Here is an 18,404-nt window from a genome sequence, read left to right on the forward strand (position 1 = left end):
TGCAGTTTACAATGTTTAGATTCGGGAAATTGGCAATTCAAAATGCAAAATCAAGGTCAAAAATCTAATTTCCCACCACAACTTGAGCACAATTATTACGAATTATTTACGGTTGTATAGTGCCGCATTCGTCACCTAATAAGTGCAAAAAATTTCAAACGAATTCGTTCGAGTTTTCGACAAACAGAATTCTATAGGTACGTATGTCCATTCCACATTCGGAGGTTAAAGTGACTGTGTACTTCTCTGATTTGTCCTGAGCTGGTATGGTGATAGGTAAGATTAAGATTGAATGTGTATGCTGTTGTAAGGTCACACGATCAATTCGTGGCAACAGTGCACGAGATGATATACGATAAACACTTTCATTACGTAATATGTGTTGCACTTCCGATAAATTAGTCCCGCCTTCACTCAACAACATACTCAATATTATCTTGCCAGTTCCTGTTTCTGTAATGCAAAAAAAAAACTTTTTTTATACGAAAGCGTTAATATTTTGTAAACACATAGATGGGATATTAGGTAAATAAAGCCTTTAGAAAAATCTCGGTGCGCACTAATGTTATTTTTTATTATAAATCCATACTAATTTAGAAATAACACGGTATTTATGCCAATTAAAAATACAATTTGTAATCAGTAGATGGACAAAGTCAAGGGCATCGGATAATGTTTTCTTAATTTGACTTTTTTACTCTTGATACACTAATTCAACACGATTGTTTAGAGTTGCTTCGAAGAAATCTAAACACTTTTTTGTGGCATTAGACCAACTATCAGATATTTTATTAACTCTCTGCGCTAGACATAAATAATCTAATTGGGACAGAATATTAATTTGTGTTTTTTCTAATAATAAACCGACACAAAAAAAATAGTTTTGACTTTTACACATAAGTAATTTAACTATTTTAAAAATTATATTAAAGCTACGATAAGATTTTGTTATTTTGTAATAGTCATATTAATCAGTTATGTAAGATGATATATTTGATGATAAAAAATACATACCAATAAGTTGGTCAAATACTTGCATCATTGTATCTGACGAATGCTCAAGAAGAGCATATCTTAAAGATTTTAGCATTAGTTCATTCCGATGAGGGATTGTTAAGACTGTTGTTCTGTAGCATTCGCATGACTCGCCACAACTACAAGGATCCATCGGCCACGTTTTTACTTTTGCCTGTAAAGTATCTATTGCTAGATCCCATCTTGCTTGAGTAGTAACTTTAATAAAAAATTCACCAATGTCACTTCGAAACCAAATCCACGAATTTCCCATTTGCGTACTGAGACAAATTATTTGAAGAAAAAGCTTATGCTCTTGCACATCTTGGCCAGATTCCTTTGGCAGTGCAGTCAGAGAAACCTCTTTGTCTATTAGATTAAGGCGCCTTAAGTAAAATCTTGGCTTAATATCATCTGGAAATTCTACAGGAATTGTTGGTTCAATATCAGTTAAAAATAGGTTAAAATTAGCAGTTACAGAAAAAGGTGATGAAACTAAAACATCGACGCGATTTGGACGATATAATGGTCCCGTTACTTTACACTTTCTTACTGGATTCAGTGAACCAATGTAACCATGGAGTACAAATACTAAATACGTATCAAAGATTCTCGTTTTATTATAACCATGTACAAGCAAAATTGCTGTTTCTTTTTCTACAAAGTTTGCGTTATATTTGACGCTTAAAAACATCTTCTTTCCATTGTCAGGTGATGTTATTTTTTCAACCATAAAATTATTTTTGGTGTTTTGGAGAATGACGTGGTTAAAAATCAGGGATTCTTGGCTAGTAGGACTTATGGCCACTTGTCGTGTAGAACTTCTTAAAAGTGGTGGGTAAAAATTAACAGTATTTTTTGGCTTAAACATCGGCAGAGTGACATATAAATGGATTGATAAAAAAAGCATGAGTAGAAAATTTGGTTGCAAGAAATCCTTACTACTTAATGGAAAATATAATCGCAACATATTTAGAGCTTCGATAATAAGACAAGCATTATTTGTTATACAGCCTTCTGTTTCAGTATTATCTATCTCACAATAAAATGAAAAATGATTAGCCGTAAAAGGGCAAAATGTCAAAATTGATGATATTATGGCGATACCATCAGATAAATCTGTTGTTATGTTTGTAATGGTTTTTATAGGTTTTTGTTTGTCTCGAAGGATCCCATGCTGATATAAGATATTTTCATTATACCAGTCAATAAGAACTTTAACTACATCTCTAGGTTGTCCACTAACGCAGACGCAATCGAAAAAGCAACTATCCATAACAAACACCTTATAACTTTGTAAAATAAAATCAATCCAACTTTGTTTATTTATCCGGTTAAATAGATTTATATCTGATTTCAACTCTTCGTTCAGTATTATGTCTGCATTGCCTTTTGGTGTAACATTATCAGAATAAATTAAAAACTGCTCGTGACTTAAAAGAAATTTGGCTTGCAAAACCCATAGATTAGCACCACGGGATCGGAGTAATCCTATCACTTCTCTATATGTATCATGTATTTCTTTTACAGTTTTGTATGTTTCATCTACACCCGTTATTCTGGAAAATAAAACATTTCAAATATACTTAACTTCAGAAAATGATATACTTAAATCAACATATGCATTTAGGACATATTATACATACGTTACTTTTCGAACATGTTTCATCAACGGTCCTGCAATTCTCTTTACAAAGTTTAAATATGATACATTTATTCCTTTACTTTTTGTACCTCCACCCTGAGATGATAGAGCTGTGGAGATTGCATGAAATGTATCAGGAATAATAGGATAAAGATCTCGTCTAAAACCTTGCTGAAACATCCATTTTTCAAGAAAATTTGTACACGATTCCATGTATTCATAAAGTTCATGTTGATTTTTCTCGGGATATAATGGATATGGATTTTCACTGGGTGTTACCAACCAGTTGGTATGTAAGGTAAGCGGGCAGTAAGTGAAGCAAAAAGTAACTTCTATATCACAACAAGAACCAGTTACATGATTAAAATGTATAGTCATGTTTCGAGCATAAGATATTTTGCAAGATACTGACAAATCGACTCTTACTGTGGTAAAAACTAAATCGTCTTCTAAAATTACTTCTGATTCCAAAAGTGCCACGGTTAAATGGGATTCTTCCTTTGAACTACAAGAAAAATCCTCTAAGCTAGATTTTGTTTCTATTCGAAGTGTTATTGTTTGCGTGATTTCTTGGCCTGGATAACATGGTGGAAAAATAAGTCGGTGGCTACTTGGAATCATAACAGGGTTTTGTTTCTTCCCAATAAATGTCAAATTATAGTAGGGTATAGTCATTTGCTTGTCTAAATATAGTAACGCTGTAGACACGAATCGACCATGGCTTTTTGGTTGAAACACTACAGTAAATTTCGCAATCATGCCTCGATCAAGTTCAAATTTTATATGTGTTTCGTTAATTATAGATTGATTTTCCTCAGTAATTAAATCCAGAGTAAACATTGGAGCCAATTTTGATGTTAATATAGTAATGTATAAATTGTACTTGGATACGTTTGTCATTGTAAACTGTAAGCTGTCGATTTTATTTACACCGCAACTTAGTTCAAACTTATCAACTGAGAAATCTATCCATGGAACTGTGATCACTCCGGTTAAGCGACAGTAGGCAATATCTTTATTCATAGGCTTCAGTTTCACTTTAGAATTATTTTCGTAAAACCTAAAATAAGTTTAGTTGGAGAATTAAAATATCTATTAAATGGCAGTTTTAGCAGATAAATATTTAACTCACTTCTCATATTCACCAACGTAATATTGTAGTTCAGTCGATGATTCGTCTTCACAAGGAGGCCCTAATAGTCCATTTATTTTAAAAGGTATAAACATTTCATATTCTCTTCTGAATATATCAAAAACTTTAATAAATACTGTTTTTGACTGTCCACCTTCTATCGTAAACTCAAATATCTGCTGTCTCTCATTTCCTACGGCCTGATACACATTAAATATATTTTCATCACCCATGTCCAGTATTGAAACCACAGTTTTTAAACTACTTAAGTTTTGAAATGTTATAGGAACATACGTGATCATATTACACGGAACTCTCGACATGATAATATTTTTCGGATGAATTAAAATTTTTGGTTCCATGACATTTCCACTTACAGGAAGAATAACATTTTCTTTATTATTTATTTTTAGAAGGATATCAAATGCGAATTCCATAATGCATGGAATTTTAACGCTTATTTCGAAAGTAATAATCATTTTTGGTCGTATAATTCCACACATAGGTTCTATTTTAAAACCTGGAATTAAGGGTTCGACGACATGAAATAAAGCTATTTCTCTTGAAGAATTTTCTAATTTTACCCTTTCTGTGGTTTCTAAGTTTAATGAAATATCTTTAAAGATAATAGCTAGCTGTAAAAATTTTATAGTTAGTTTTCGAGTTATTACGCTTAACTCTATAGGAATATTTTTTGGAAGTCTTCCCTCTGATATAAGCTCAACTTCGTGTGTTTTTGTTTTTGTAGCTTTGCATACGTAAATCACATCGCAAATCTTACAAGAATGTTTCGGTATTGTGCCTGTGGTAGGCTTTATTTCAAAAGGTATATCTGAATGTAGTTCATCCCATTTAAAATTAACTGGTAAATTAAAATGATTGAATATTTTTATCGGTACAGACGTAATAAAACTTTCAGCACTAACCATGCCAAATTTAAGAGATTTATCATATAACATTAGAGCTGGATTTCCAACTTCAAGACTGTAAGGATGTTTTCTATAATATTTTTTATCAATTATGTATTCAAACGTGCCTGATGAAATGCCTTCTATCGAGGCCAAACAAAATATAGTAATATTTTTTTCATCATAAGGTCGCATTTTCATTTTTAGGGTTTTCTTTTTATCTTTTTCATACAGTACACATTTATCCTTTAGGAATTCTATGAAGAATTCATGTTTAGTATTATTTTGTAAAACAAGTTCGTGCTCTCCATATGTCAATAAGCCAACTCTTCCAAAGTTTAAGCAATATGGGGTAAAAATTATATTAAATAAGTCATAAGTTGATATCTTCTCCGGAATCTTTTTACAGAAGTTTGCACCTCTATCAACCGGTCTTACTACTGTTACTGAATAGCATTGTTCTTTACCCGAACAATATTTTTCAAATACTGGTTTCTTAGCGTAGGAAGATTTGGAGATTTCTAAAAATTTAAAAGCCACTTCTTTCCGAGCCATGTGAGTTTTTAATTCATTTCCTACATATGTATACTGTGGATTTAGACAATTTAACTTGTGCATCGATTCAATTTTTGTATTATTATTTCTCTTTTTTTGGTACCTAACATTCATATTCAATTTTATCGTATACGTCAAGAAATTTATATCGGGGTTATCATTTTCATCCACTTTGTCAAAACAACTATCTTGTGGATTTCTTATTTCAAATGTAATTTTATTTCCCAATTTCAAGCACGTAGGTTTTATTGAAATAGTCACTTTTTTTGAAGAATTGGGTGGCACACTGAATTTATATGGAGTTACTTCAAAGCCAGTTACTCTAACATATCTCATATTCGAAGTCATTAGATTAGATTCATTCCAGATTCTAATTTTTTTAGTCGATCGATTATTAATTATAGTATCACCAAAGTCGACAACTTCAGGAGTATGACTTATTTTTGAATATTCGAATTGACCACTAATATAGTACCTTCCTATTTCTGAATGTAGTTCATTATAGCAACAACGGCTTCCATCTACTCTTATTAAACGTAAATCAAACACGAAACGGTTATCGAATTGTTTGCTTCTTTTGGCTTTCGATATACATTCAGTTGTTGGTGTAAATGTAATTTCTATTAAATGTTCATCTTTTTGAACGACCGTAAAAGCTCTATGGGATGCTGATATTTCACGAGCTTCATCAAATTTCTAAAAATATAAATACCAAATATCTATAAATTAAAACGGAAACTGAAATTTTTATAAGCAATCTTTTAAAATTTTACTTACAATGAGATTTCCATCGTATATAGTTTTTAAATAAGAACAAGTGTTCAAATCATTTTCAACATCAAGTACTTGTGAGGTGGATAGTCCAACAAATGATATTGGAAATTCTACTACTTTAAACTGTTTAAATACATTGTCTAAATTATAAAAACTACACCCGTACATGCTTTCTATAAATAATTAAAAAATATTTTCGAAATAATTAATAGCATTTCTCAATATAAGGGTTAAGAATTGGTAGTAAAAATATGATAAGGCAAGGTTGCCCTTCATTTTCAATGACATTCTTGACACGTTTTCCACAAATTTTCGATTTCTTTAACTAACTGTCAATTGTTATTTGTAAAGCGTATGAGGTTCTTATTTAACATAAAAAAACAACCTTTTAACATAGAACACTAAAATTAACTTAATTTTTTATTATAAGAAGATCAAATGAATTACTTCTTATTGTTTATAAATAAATATTGTTCATGTGTACTTGTTTTAATCCTTCACAATTTAGCGTTAACCTAAATTTTCGTACAACTAGTAAAATAAAATCTTTTTTTCAAAATCTTAATACTTATAAAAAAATTGGTATAATTTTTCATTCTGATCACAAAACAAAATTCAGTATGTTATTTATGATTGGTGTCGGAGCAAATTAAAGAGACTGAAAATTGTTGTCATGCGATAGTGGTAAGTACTCGCAATATGAATAAAAGTAAAGGTCTTGGTATCTCGGTGCGTCAAGTAAAATAATCAAAAAATGTATAATTGCTATTTTGGCTAGTGGCGAGTAATTTAGAACGACAAATTGCCAAGCGATGTAGACGATAAGCCGTTAAATCAATTTGTAATTAAAACTTTACATACTCTATACTGTTATTTATTTAACACACCATTCCAATAATAGTGTTTTTATAAATATAAGCCCTAACTATATAAATCCCAAATTATCTGTGGGCATTAAAAATAAGAAATTTAAAAATTATTTTCTTTATAAAACCCAGCAATGCCAGTTGAATAGAAACAAAATGCCCTCGCGAACGGGATAACGTGTAGTAATATTGTAGATGGATGTAAGCTTCGGGGGTGTGTCGTGCGATTCGGGAAAATTAGTTCGGGGCGGGGGAGCCCCGCAGCCCTCGCCCGAGGGTTTATCAGATTCAGGGGGGTGAAAAATGACTTCTCAATGGGAGGGCGGCGTAGCGAGCGCGACGCATGGGCGGGCGTGGGCGGCGCCGCCACGTGGGCCCGGCTTTTCTGTCGCGATCGACGCCTGCTTCCAACTGCTTCAGGTGGACGCTTTTCACGCGGAATGGTGAATAACACAGCCGATTGTTTACTAAATGATATTTGGACATAGTGTATGGTGCTTTCATGGATTCGGGATTTTGTGAAGTGGGGGCTGAACAAGCGCGTGACGTTTCTATGGCCGCATCTTTGGAGGTTATGCATCCGTTGGACCCACCGCCTCCAGATGTCTTACTTGCTTTATTGGCTAGAAACAAGGCTCTCGAAGGTAATTACGATGTTACAGCTTCCTTGTGTGTTATATTTTGTTGTTTTTATGGGAACCAGTAAATTTAAAAATAATAGGTATATTATAAAAACAATGCCTTGTTAAAGCACCGCTTTTGAAATTGTAAATTGATAATTGTTACGAAATTTAAGTCAAACTATTTACTTTTTTTTTCAAATGTAAGCGCTTATGAGGAATAATTTTAAATTTGGAATATTTGCAATGAGAACATCAAAAAAGTTGAATGTTTACGTACATTCACAGAGGCTTTTAGAGGCTGTGCCATGACTTCAACTTATTACGAGACCAGACCTGAAAAAAGACAGACCTGTTAGGTTGCCATGTTTAGCAGGTTTTATATAATTCACATATTATGAGAAGTAACATATTCAATCTCGTAATATTAAAATAATTGTATGTACGATTTCAACTTGGGCTCAGACTGCAATGATAGAAAATGGAAATGAGATTTGGTTCCAACTTTAAATAAAATAAAGCAGTGGCGATACAACCTTTTTTAGGTCTGGGCGTCAGATTTCTGTATCTGTTTCATGATCATTTGTCAATGTAATAGACAAGTAAATAAATAGCCTCCAGTGCTTGACACGCCGTCGACTTTTTGGGTCTGAAGGCAAGCCGGTCCTTTACAAGTATACAGGCTAGTTTCAATAAACTTTAAATAAATAGTAATAGTGACTACAAATCAGTGATTGTCACCTTTGAATTGATTTTAAAATAATTCAACATATTTTATATATAAAATACTTTTATTATGAATTGAAATAAAGTGTAAACTTTGCGTCTAGGACAATCACGATTTTATAATATATTTTATACTTTTCCATACGTTTTATAATTTAGGAACTTGAATGCTTAATAATCTAATAAAAAAGTAATATGAATCTCAACGTTTTAAACAATAAAAATCCACAAAATTGACACAACAACACATCGCATGCATGTCATTACATATCTTATGATCTTTGAAAGTTCATAAAAATATAATTTAAATCTTTTTCCAAAGTTATGGTATCGTAATGAGTTTCTTATTAATAGGTAGCTACCAAAATAACGATCGCTTTCACTCTTAGATTTATGATTGCAAATCACTTCCATAACTTTGTCTCTGGTTTAAATCAATTCTGAATTAACCAACCGTAATTAAATGGGAAAAAAAGGAATAAGTTTTAATTTTATTGTAGATTATAAATCCAACGCATAATCTACACAATGTATGATAATAATATGTATTATTTTATTTAGTTTTATTCTGTAGGTACTGTGTTTCATTTCACTACATCTCTTTTGTACTTTGTTGCTTAAAGCTCAAATTATCGTCGCGTGTCTAGCGGTTTGTGTAGTGCGAACGGTATGCCACGCGTCAGGGCGGCATCCATATTCGATCAGTGTTTATACATTTTTTTACGATCCCAGCAGGCCTTCAAATATATGTAATCAAGTTAAGTGCTCTTACGGACTAGTCGCGAGTGCCGATGAGGTCTTTTTGATTTTAACGCTCGCCTATTATTCCAATATCGTCACTTAAGTAAATTATTTTTGTCATTTTACCTGTCTCCACATTTATATACTATTGGAGTACAACGGAATATATAAATAAGTTTGAAAGGAATGTTAGATTTTATTACTGAAACCTGCGTCACTAGTTCTGACTCTATCATATGATTTCGATTATGCAAAAACAAAAGGAAACCAGAAATATGATTGGCTAATCAAGTAGTAGATACGCTTTGTATTTGATGCATGTTAGTGGGGCTTACATTACTCTTTAAACCTTATTTATCTATGGCCATGGATTTTTTTGCCCAACTGCTATTACTTATAATTGTTATGTTCTTTATTTTTGTCCAGAATATAAGGAAGATATTTTGATTTGCATTTCTTTCTCTACCGTAATATACTTACTTACTTTGAATTTATTATTATATATTTCATCACGATTATTTAAAAGAATTTCTTAGTAGTAATAAAAGGTAATTCTGAATTAAACTTCAACTTCAAAGTCACATACGGTAAATTCTTTTGAGGTAATTGATTGGATCAAAATAATAATGCCATATCATAGGATTTGATGAAGATTACTTCGGAAACTTTATTTAATCACTACTATTATGGTTTTATAACCCCATTATTCATGTTATGATTTGTAGGGAGTAGTTTTACTGATAATTGCTAGGTATTTTCAATGGTATATTGTTAGACGTATGCAAGTAATAAGTATAAAAGAATTGCATTATAATTATTTTAACTGTGTATTCACGATGTGAAATCTATTTTTATAGTTTTAATAATTATTGTGTGTATCCCAATAGTGTGGGATTTTCTGTAATAATACCCACTAATCTAAATTTAAAATATTAAGAAATATGAATATTATCTATAATTAATTGATTATATGTACGTATAAAGGCGACCGATACGTAGAGTACAGGTTTATTATAGGTTCTATGTCATGTTATGAGAGGATAGGCGATGTCTCCTATTATATTATCGCATTAGCGGCGGAAGTGGTCACGTGGCGGCGTGTGCGCGGCGAATCGCTTCCTTCCGGTACCAATATTGTAACATAAATATAAAATGGAGTTTGAAGGCGATAATTTCACCTGAATTTTTTTTGGTTTGGATGGTTGCCTTAAGAGAAAATAGACAATCACCACGACTACTCAACTAAGAACTAACTTTAAAAAAAACAATATTATTAAAAATATACAGAAAAATCTTTTAAAGTAGCTGTAAATTAAGTAATTGTTTCCTATTTGTTGCCGGGTCGCCTGGGAGATATGGGTGACCCGTTGGACATTGCATGTTATTTTAAAAAAGAAAGCTTACTTAATAATTTTTAATATAGAATAAAATTCACAATGAAGTTAATAATTACATAACCTATGGTATGGTAATAAGTTTATAGTCCTTCAATGTCCGCCGGATAACATTATATGCTACTAAGAAAACACACAGTCAACACATCTGTCTCGAGCATCGCAGTTTAATAAGAATAGTATTTAAAAAAACTTTTGTTTAATCGATAAAACTAATTTTATATAAGCAGTTATAAATACTATCGCGGTTTGAATTTCGAATCATACTAATCTTTCAAATACATTCTGTCATCGAAACAAGATTAATAGGTTGACAATAATTCCATTAAAAATAGGATATCATATCTTTCTAAATATAAAGACGATATGTAAAATGTATTTTAAAAATACAGTTATGTATTCAACAATATGATAATTAGAAATACTCATTGCTCTGGATAAGGAGTTTTTACTATTTTACGCCTAGTGTATTAGTTTTATAAGATTAAATAAACCGCGCATACGTACCAAAATATTATATATGCGGCTAATTTATTTTTTAAATATATTAAAAAATAAATTACATTTATAACATATTTTGATATCGATTTTATCTGCGCATTATGCTTTTATATGTTGTTTCGTGAAGACATGGTAAACTGATAAAATAACGTGTCTGCTCCATGCCCGAATCAAGTAGCTGATAATATATTTAAGTACTATTAATGTACAAATTTTACACATTGTCAATGGTAACTTATGGTACCATTTACGGGCATAAAAGTCAAAGCCAACATTAGTATTATTTATGAATAGAACGAATTCAAATTCGGTGGTACTCAGTTACTATAAAGTACATAACTATTTTAAATTATTATTATCAAAACAAAGGGCAGTAATGATTAAGATCCACGGCACTCATCATTTTCACAGCGGGGGGTGACATCTGGCAGTTGCTGCTACCACGCACACGGCTAATCAATACCTCGACTTACCTGCTCTATTTGTGTATCCTGGACAGGATTGTAGAATTGATAAATTCCTAAAATAGTTAGATTAATGATTAGATCAAGGTTTGATGATACGAACAGTTAAACGCAGAACTACTTCATAATATAGCCAATCAGTGATAAAATCGTTAATAACTTATACATGTTCAATGAAGGCGCTGGTATTACTTTTTTTAGGTGTCGCATAATGGCGGCACAGATTAATTATGTACAGACAGAAATTAATGTACCTAATATTTTATAAATATTAGGTACATTAATTAGTAATAAAAAATAAAAATATGTATACTGCTATACTATTTTCATTACCAATGGCGCTACAAATTTTTGAGGTCTGTGTCTCAGATATCTGTATCTGGTTCTTGTCAATCTAATAGGTGATCAGCGTCCTGTGCTTTACACACGCCGTCGACATTTAGGGACTAAGTCAAACCGGTTTTCTGACGATATTTTCCTTCTTCGTTCGAACGAATGTTAAATACGCACATAGAAACAAAGGTGCATTGGTGCACAGCCAGAGATCGAATCTACAACCTGTGATGACAGTCGAACGCCGAAGGCCAACAATGCTTACTTAAGAAAAAAACATCTCAACCTCTTGTTGTATAATATATAATGTTTTAAATATTGAATATATTCAAAAACTTTATACGCAATAATATTTTAAATGAAAATTATGAAAGACGCAAAAGTCATATTTTAGATGAATGATTTTGTGTAGGGCGTCCTTTGATTACTTGAATATAAAGGGCTTCGCAGTACAAAGCGAAGTGATCAGCTTTATCGCATTGTTAGCGTTTTAATCAATCAGAATTTCACCGGGCCGTCTGTGGAAACCATAGGCTTACGTTCGAAAATATAAAAAAGAAACATATCTCCATATTATGAAAACTTGTGTCGCAAACCCCGCAATAATGAGGCATTCTTGTGTATGTTTCATTCATAGTTTTTCTTTATTGGCATGATCGAGATTAATATTCTGTGCATTATACTCGTCGTCGTTTTTGTTAGACATTCCGGGTTTCTGACCGATGTTTTTCCATTCTCTTTTCAAGAAATAAAAATTAATTGGTGGTCGGAGTTCGACCTCATGGTTGGGAATTGCACTTCTAAAAACTAGTCTAAATGTATTTATATAGACTGGGACTGAATAAAAAAAAACTTGTGTATATAAACATATAATTTATATCTTTTAAAATTTAAGTTTTCCTTTTAATTTTTTGTAAATACAGTATAAAACAGGCGTATTATGTAACATATATTAATTAAAAAGCTGACGCTAACAATAATAGTGTCGTTCTCAATGGAAAGATTCACTTTGTAAGTGGTGTTTATCTTTCATTGTTTCATTGTATCCACGTAATCAGAATACGGAAGTGATTATGAGTCAGCAAAGGTACTCCGCTGCTTTAAAAAGCTGAAGTCCCGTTACGCCTGTATTCCAATCATGGGTAGTACATACACATTGAAATATATAAAACATGAAAGGATAAATATATAAAAATGAATATTTAGACATTAAGTCACCATAGCCTGTCCAAAAGCAACTTGTTATTTCGATTTGGAGGAGGAAAATTGAAATTAGCAAGACATTTTAAATAAAATAATAAATAACTTTACTAACTGCGATATAATGTTATTTGAATAATTGTTTCTCTCTGTTTAATAAACCTTTCCTGCAAAATGTTAATGCTAGCACGAATTAAGTATATAAATTAAGAAACGGTATAGTTGTTTAATAAAAATAAATTATTATTGAACCGAATAAAGACAAGTGAACCATATTGCCTAGGTGGCTAGGGGCAAATTATTCAAAGGTTGATTGAACGACTTCACTTTAGAAGACATTTATAGAAAAATAATACCCGTAAAACCTAACGTAACCTAACCTAAACTTAATATTATATACGATACTAAAACATATTTACTACATTCGTTAAACACTTGGCGATATTAAACAAAATACTTGATAATAACTGTTAAAACAGTCCATTGTACATTAAGCAGAACTAAAAATCGATTTATAAAAAAACCCGTTTTATAAAAAAAACAATAATTATGAATAATTGCAAGATAAAATTAGGTTGAGTAAGCTTTCCAAATGGTATAAAACCTTTCTCACGATTTCAACTTGCTTTGTCTTTATATACAGTGGTGATGAGAATTAAAATTTTACGGATACGAAAATACATGCTAACGAACTATAGTATTAATAAAAACTACGTCATACTACGGTAACTTGAGGTTTTAGTTCCGAACACGTAGAATATAAATCACTGTTTTGATAATAATACATCAAAAAAGCAGTTGTTTTATGGGAAGAAACTCACATTTTTATTATATTTATATAAATTATGATATACTAATCAAGTGTTTCTGTGTATGCAATGTTCCAATTCTCGATATTATAGTTTGTTTATAAATAAAACATAGGAATGGGAATGCTGTTATTCAAAGATAAGTCTATTTCTTATTAAAAAAATATATAAAAACTTGCATAAAAATAGCGTTGGTATGTTATGTCTATGTCTATGTATATTAAAAATTAAAGTTCAACTAAACAATTTACGAAAATGAGGCATTATAGGAGAAAATTAAGCAGATAGCCGACCTCTGTTGCTCATTACGGTGAGTATTAAAAGGGCAGACCCTTCTGATAGAATATGTATTTTTACGAGCGCAGAGCGTCTTGCATGTTTTATGCAGGAAATCTCAGACCCACCTGCGTTGTAGGTGCTCTGCTTATACCGTGAGTTTGTTTTGTTTTTGTCTGCAGAAATTTCCACACTTTCGTGAGACGAAAATATTAAACAAAATGCTAATGCATATTTGGACATCGACTCGACGACGGAATTTAATTTTAGTAATAAAGTAAAGTAATTTTTGTCATTTGCGTTAATAATATGTAAATGTCTTACGAATTTGGAGATTTTTTGTGGCAAACAAAGAAGATGCTCACGTTCAGGAAACGCGAATTTCTCGAATAAGAACATGAATAATTTATAGTTAGTTTTTATGCTTATTTTATTTGAGATTTGATCCTCATGAGGTTGTGCAACCATAATAGTTAAATATAAATAATGAGTAGTAGTGAAAATTTTGATGACATTAACATAACACTGTAGCCTTTTACAAATAAGCTTTCTGAGTTTTAATTTGAAATTTATTTAACGTATGTCGATTAGCACACGAGTTTTTATGTGAAGATTTTATGTTAATATACATACTAAAGATATATATATATGTATTTAGATAATAATAAAAGTTACTATTCACGGTAATTTTCTGTATAACGTAGTTAAGTTCGCCTTATATTGTTTAAATATGATTTAATTCGTTACAATTTCAGCCTTATTGAAATTATAAATATTCCTGTAGCAACGTTTAATGCTTATAATATATGACGGGGGTGGGGTAGTCAGTAATCAAGGAGAGTAGTGGTCCCTAGACACCGCCCCACCCTCTGAAACCTGCGCGTAACTCGGGGTAATGCCTCAAAACCTCTATTGACTTTACTTCAGTGAAAAAATAATTCTGTTTTCTTCAACGTAACATAAAACGAAATCCCAAATCGTATCTCATTTTTCATGTTTAGTTTTATATTATAGCTTATGATAACCAAAAATTATCAGTCAAACGTATAAGTATGTTTGTTCTGGAGAAGGTTCTACTCTATTGTAATATATTTCAAGGGTTGTAAGATTTCTTAATCTCTATGCGTATTATGCATGTCATTTATGGCGAATTTACGGTTATCGGCTCCGAATCCGAACTTTTAACTACTTTGAATATATAGCAAAGCTTAAATCCTTGTTGACTACACATTATTTTGGTGTAGTTTATGAGTTTTTTTATGATAACACAGTTAAAGTTTATAAAGCGGGATTTGTTTTATTTGGGCTGTCATTCAGGTCTGGTTGCGTTTTTTTTGGTGGTGAATATAGCCAAAGCGAACCACAACTAATTTCCTTTTGTAAAGTATATTACTGATAAATCGGAGCCAGATGTTACAAAGTTGCAATTCAGACAGTTAGTGAATTTTATGATAAAATTTTGAAACTTTTTAACATCCTTCAAATAAGTAAACCCATTTTCTCTAATTACTTAGCGATACGAGCCTCAGTCAGAAGATAGTATTAAAATCATATTTTTTTCTGAGTGTGTAAAAGAGGACGATGAGTATATTGTTAAAACGTCATAGTTAATTTTGTGGTGCTAATTATGGCATTCGTCCATCGTCAAAAAAAGGCAAAAAAGTTATTTCATTATAGATAGACAAAAAATGTTTCAGTAATTAATGGGAAAATATATGATTCAATAAGTAACAAAATTTTATTAACATAACAGTTTATATATTTTATGCAACTTTATTGTATATGAACTAAAAATCGTCACCTCATAGGTCGAATACGTTACCTGTATAAGTTTTCTGTTCTACATAACAACTCGATAATACCATCCCCATTAAAACACCGGAAAGCAGTAATGAATTAGAACTCGAAAATCATCAGTAAGTCAACACGAAATGCTTTGTAATACCAACATTTGTGCCAACAGTCGGACGGTAATGCACGGCATTGTAAAACAACAAAAGTTAACCTGTCTACCCGTCCGGTTAGATAGAATGATTTTAGGGTTGCAATCGAGGGAAGCAATGACAAGTCAGCGGCGTAACAATAGGGTGACAAGGACGAAATACGGAGCCCAGATTGAGAGGGCCCTAAAACTCTACAGTGTGCCGCTCAAATACTGCGGAATAACACGCCAGGATAGCTTATGGGGGCCGAGTTTTGCTACGGGCCCAAAGAGTGTAGGTACATCTCTGCTAGCTAATACATTTACTATAAAATGTCTTTGTTGTTATAAATATAACATCTAATGCAACGCAATAAGAGCTACATTGTCTCATAATTGTAAACCTAAGTCGCCATGTGGTGGATTTGTGAGCTGACAGCACGTCTATTATTCTTCCAACGTGACGATGTCTTAAAGTTCGCTGATTTGCAATAAACATTAACGCTGATAATGGGAATGAAAATTATCAAGCATAAATAAAGTATACATTTTCATAAGCAATAAAATAAAAGTAACCTGGGTCAGTTTATACTTTACATGATGTTAGTTAATCGGATTTATGGACCTTTCTTTTTAAAGACTTTTCTGAAACTTTTCATAAATTTATATACTTATATAAATCAAATATAAACTAATAAAAGTTATGATTTATGCTCCAGAAATCTGGAAGCAATTTATATAAACAGGGTTTTGCGAATCGCAAATCGAGCGATTAAACGTTCTAATAGCTAATACCATTAAGTGATAAATGCAACGATCCGCATATGAATAATTCCACTGGATGGATACAATGTACGGCTTTCGCTAAACGGCTCCATATTTTCAAAATCCCCAAAGAGCAATAATATTCAATGAGCTGGATGAGATGGATGTATTGTTATGTATAATAGAGAGCGAGATGGGTGAGCAAGGGACATTGGATGGCAAATCCTGGAGATTAGCGAGACGAGAGCGACATGTGGCCTCCCGGCACTTAGCACTGCAGCCCTCCGATGGCTTACGACACCATTACTATGCAATACATGCCTATACATCACAGTGCCAGACTTTCTTTAAAATATTCATACTTAATGTAGCTTGTGATTAACATACTGTTATATTTAATATAAGTATTAGGTTTTGGTTGGCACTGGATCGCTATGTTAAAATACTAAAAGTTGATGTGATAAACTTTTAGTTTGCAAGATACGCTCGAAACTAATGTATAACTTTCACATTCAAATCTCTGTATAAATTGCGGGTCATTACTACTACATTTGTGACAATTTGAAGTGCTTTTAAGTAAAATGAGGGTTTGGAAGGTGTCCTCGAGATTATCTGGTATCTAAAGGTCGAAGCGGGTCTCTTGGTCGCGGGCCCATTGAATGGCACTGAGGCGGAACGATCATTTAGGTGGAAGCATAGTGCCATATGCCGTACGCATTAATCGCCGAACCTACCCCTTCAAGATATGAATAGCCATCAATTCATTGTGCTTATTTTAATGTATTAGAGCATATAAATGTTATGTGATCGTATACACAAATGGGTATCAATTACTTAAGTACTCAAGGAATATTGAATATGAAATTTTGTTGTGATTTTATTCGGTTCTATGCTATAAAATCTAAACTCATGAAGATTAATTATTAAAACTTATTCAACTTCACAAAATATAATTTCTGTTTGAATTCAGTTAGAGATAAGAAGTATGTTTTCTAGGAAAATAGATAGCTGATAGAAATAAGAAAACTAGCTAAAGCTGTTAAGCTTAGCTTACAATTTTAATTAGATTAATTGCATACATTTCATTATTTATTTATTTTTTACTATAAAAAACAATGCTGTCCTAAACAGTCGGCCGTAAATTGAAAAGAATATATCCTTAAATCTTCGAAAACCTTCGAACAAAAAATATTTAAAAACCTAAATTTTATACATAAACAAATGTTGTCATTCTTCGCTTTGGGCAATAAAGAATGGAGGCTGTTCATTGCTTGTCATTCGTTTTGTAGGGTCGTTTTCACCCTTGTTATACCGCCAAAACACTTGGCACAAAAAGCGTAATGGAGTTTAGTAATGACCCCCTCTGGGCAAGAGCAAAACAAACTGTCTACCCGCTGAGTAAAGCTAGCCTAGTGTAGTTTTGTTTATACAAATACGCGATTAAAATACTATGCTTATCACTTCAGAAAAGATAGCGCTGAAATTTTGTCGACGATTGTTAACGTAGGCAAGCTGACGTAGGCCAAGTTCTATCAATTTAAAAAAGGACAAATAAAACAAAAAAATACGACTATATTACTAAATTATTTATTAATTAAAAGATATTTTTTTAAAAAGACTTAAAAAATACAGATAGGACCGTAATATTATATTCATATTTTCATACTTATAGCTACAATTGTTTAAACAAGCTTTTAATATTTTCATTAATTAGAGGATGTTTAAGATACAATGGCATTCCAATCACCGTAATGTTTAAG

At 31.8% G+C, this 18,404-nt stretch overlaps 1 protein-coding gene across 5 annotated transcripts; it reads right to left on the bottom strand.

Moving 5' to 3' along the window:
• Positions 1-50: 50 nt before the first annotated feature.
• On the bottom strand, positions 51-6,309 carry LOC123712396 (cilia- and flagella-associated protein 47-like). 5 transcript variants are annotated; one of them, XM_045665457.1, is made up of 5 exons: positions 6,032-6,309; positions 3,792-5,950; positions 2,661-3,719; positions 1,015-2,573; positions 51-453 (listed from the first exon to the last, which is right to left on the bottom strand). In XM_045665457.1, exons 1-5 carry the CDS (start codon positions 6,194-6,196, stop codon positions 155-157), a joined length of 5,241 nt encoding a protein of 1,746 aa, XP_045521413.1. In that variant the 5' UTR covers positions 6,197-6,309; the 3' UTR covers positions 51-154. The 5 variants fall into 5 exon arrangements, with proteins under 5 accessions (XP_045521413.1, XP_045521414.1, XP_045521417.1 ...); XM_045665458.1 differs by lacking the exon at positions 6,032-6,309 and having other exon boundaries at positions 3,792-3,991; positions 4,086-4,222; XM_045665461.1 differs by lacking the exon at positions 6,032-6,309 and having other exon boundaries at positions 2,661-2,769; positions 3,792-3,849.
• Positions 6,310-18,404: the final 12,095 nt, after the last annotated feature.

This window comes from Pieris brassicae, chromosome 7 (genome assembly GCF_905147105.1).
Source record: "Pieris brassicae chromosome 7, ilPieBrab1.1, whole genome shotgun sequence".
NCBI classification, from domain to species: Eukaryota; Metazoa; Arthropoda; class Insecta; order Lepidoptera; family Pieridae; genus Pieris; species Pieris brassicae.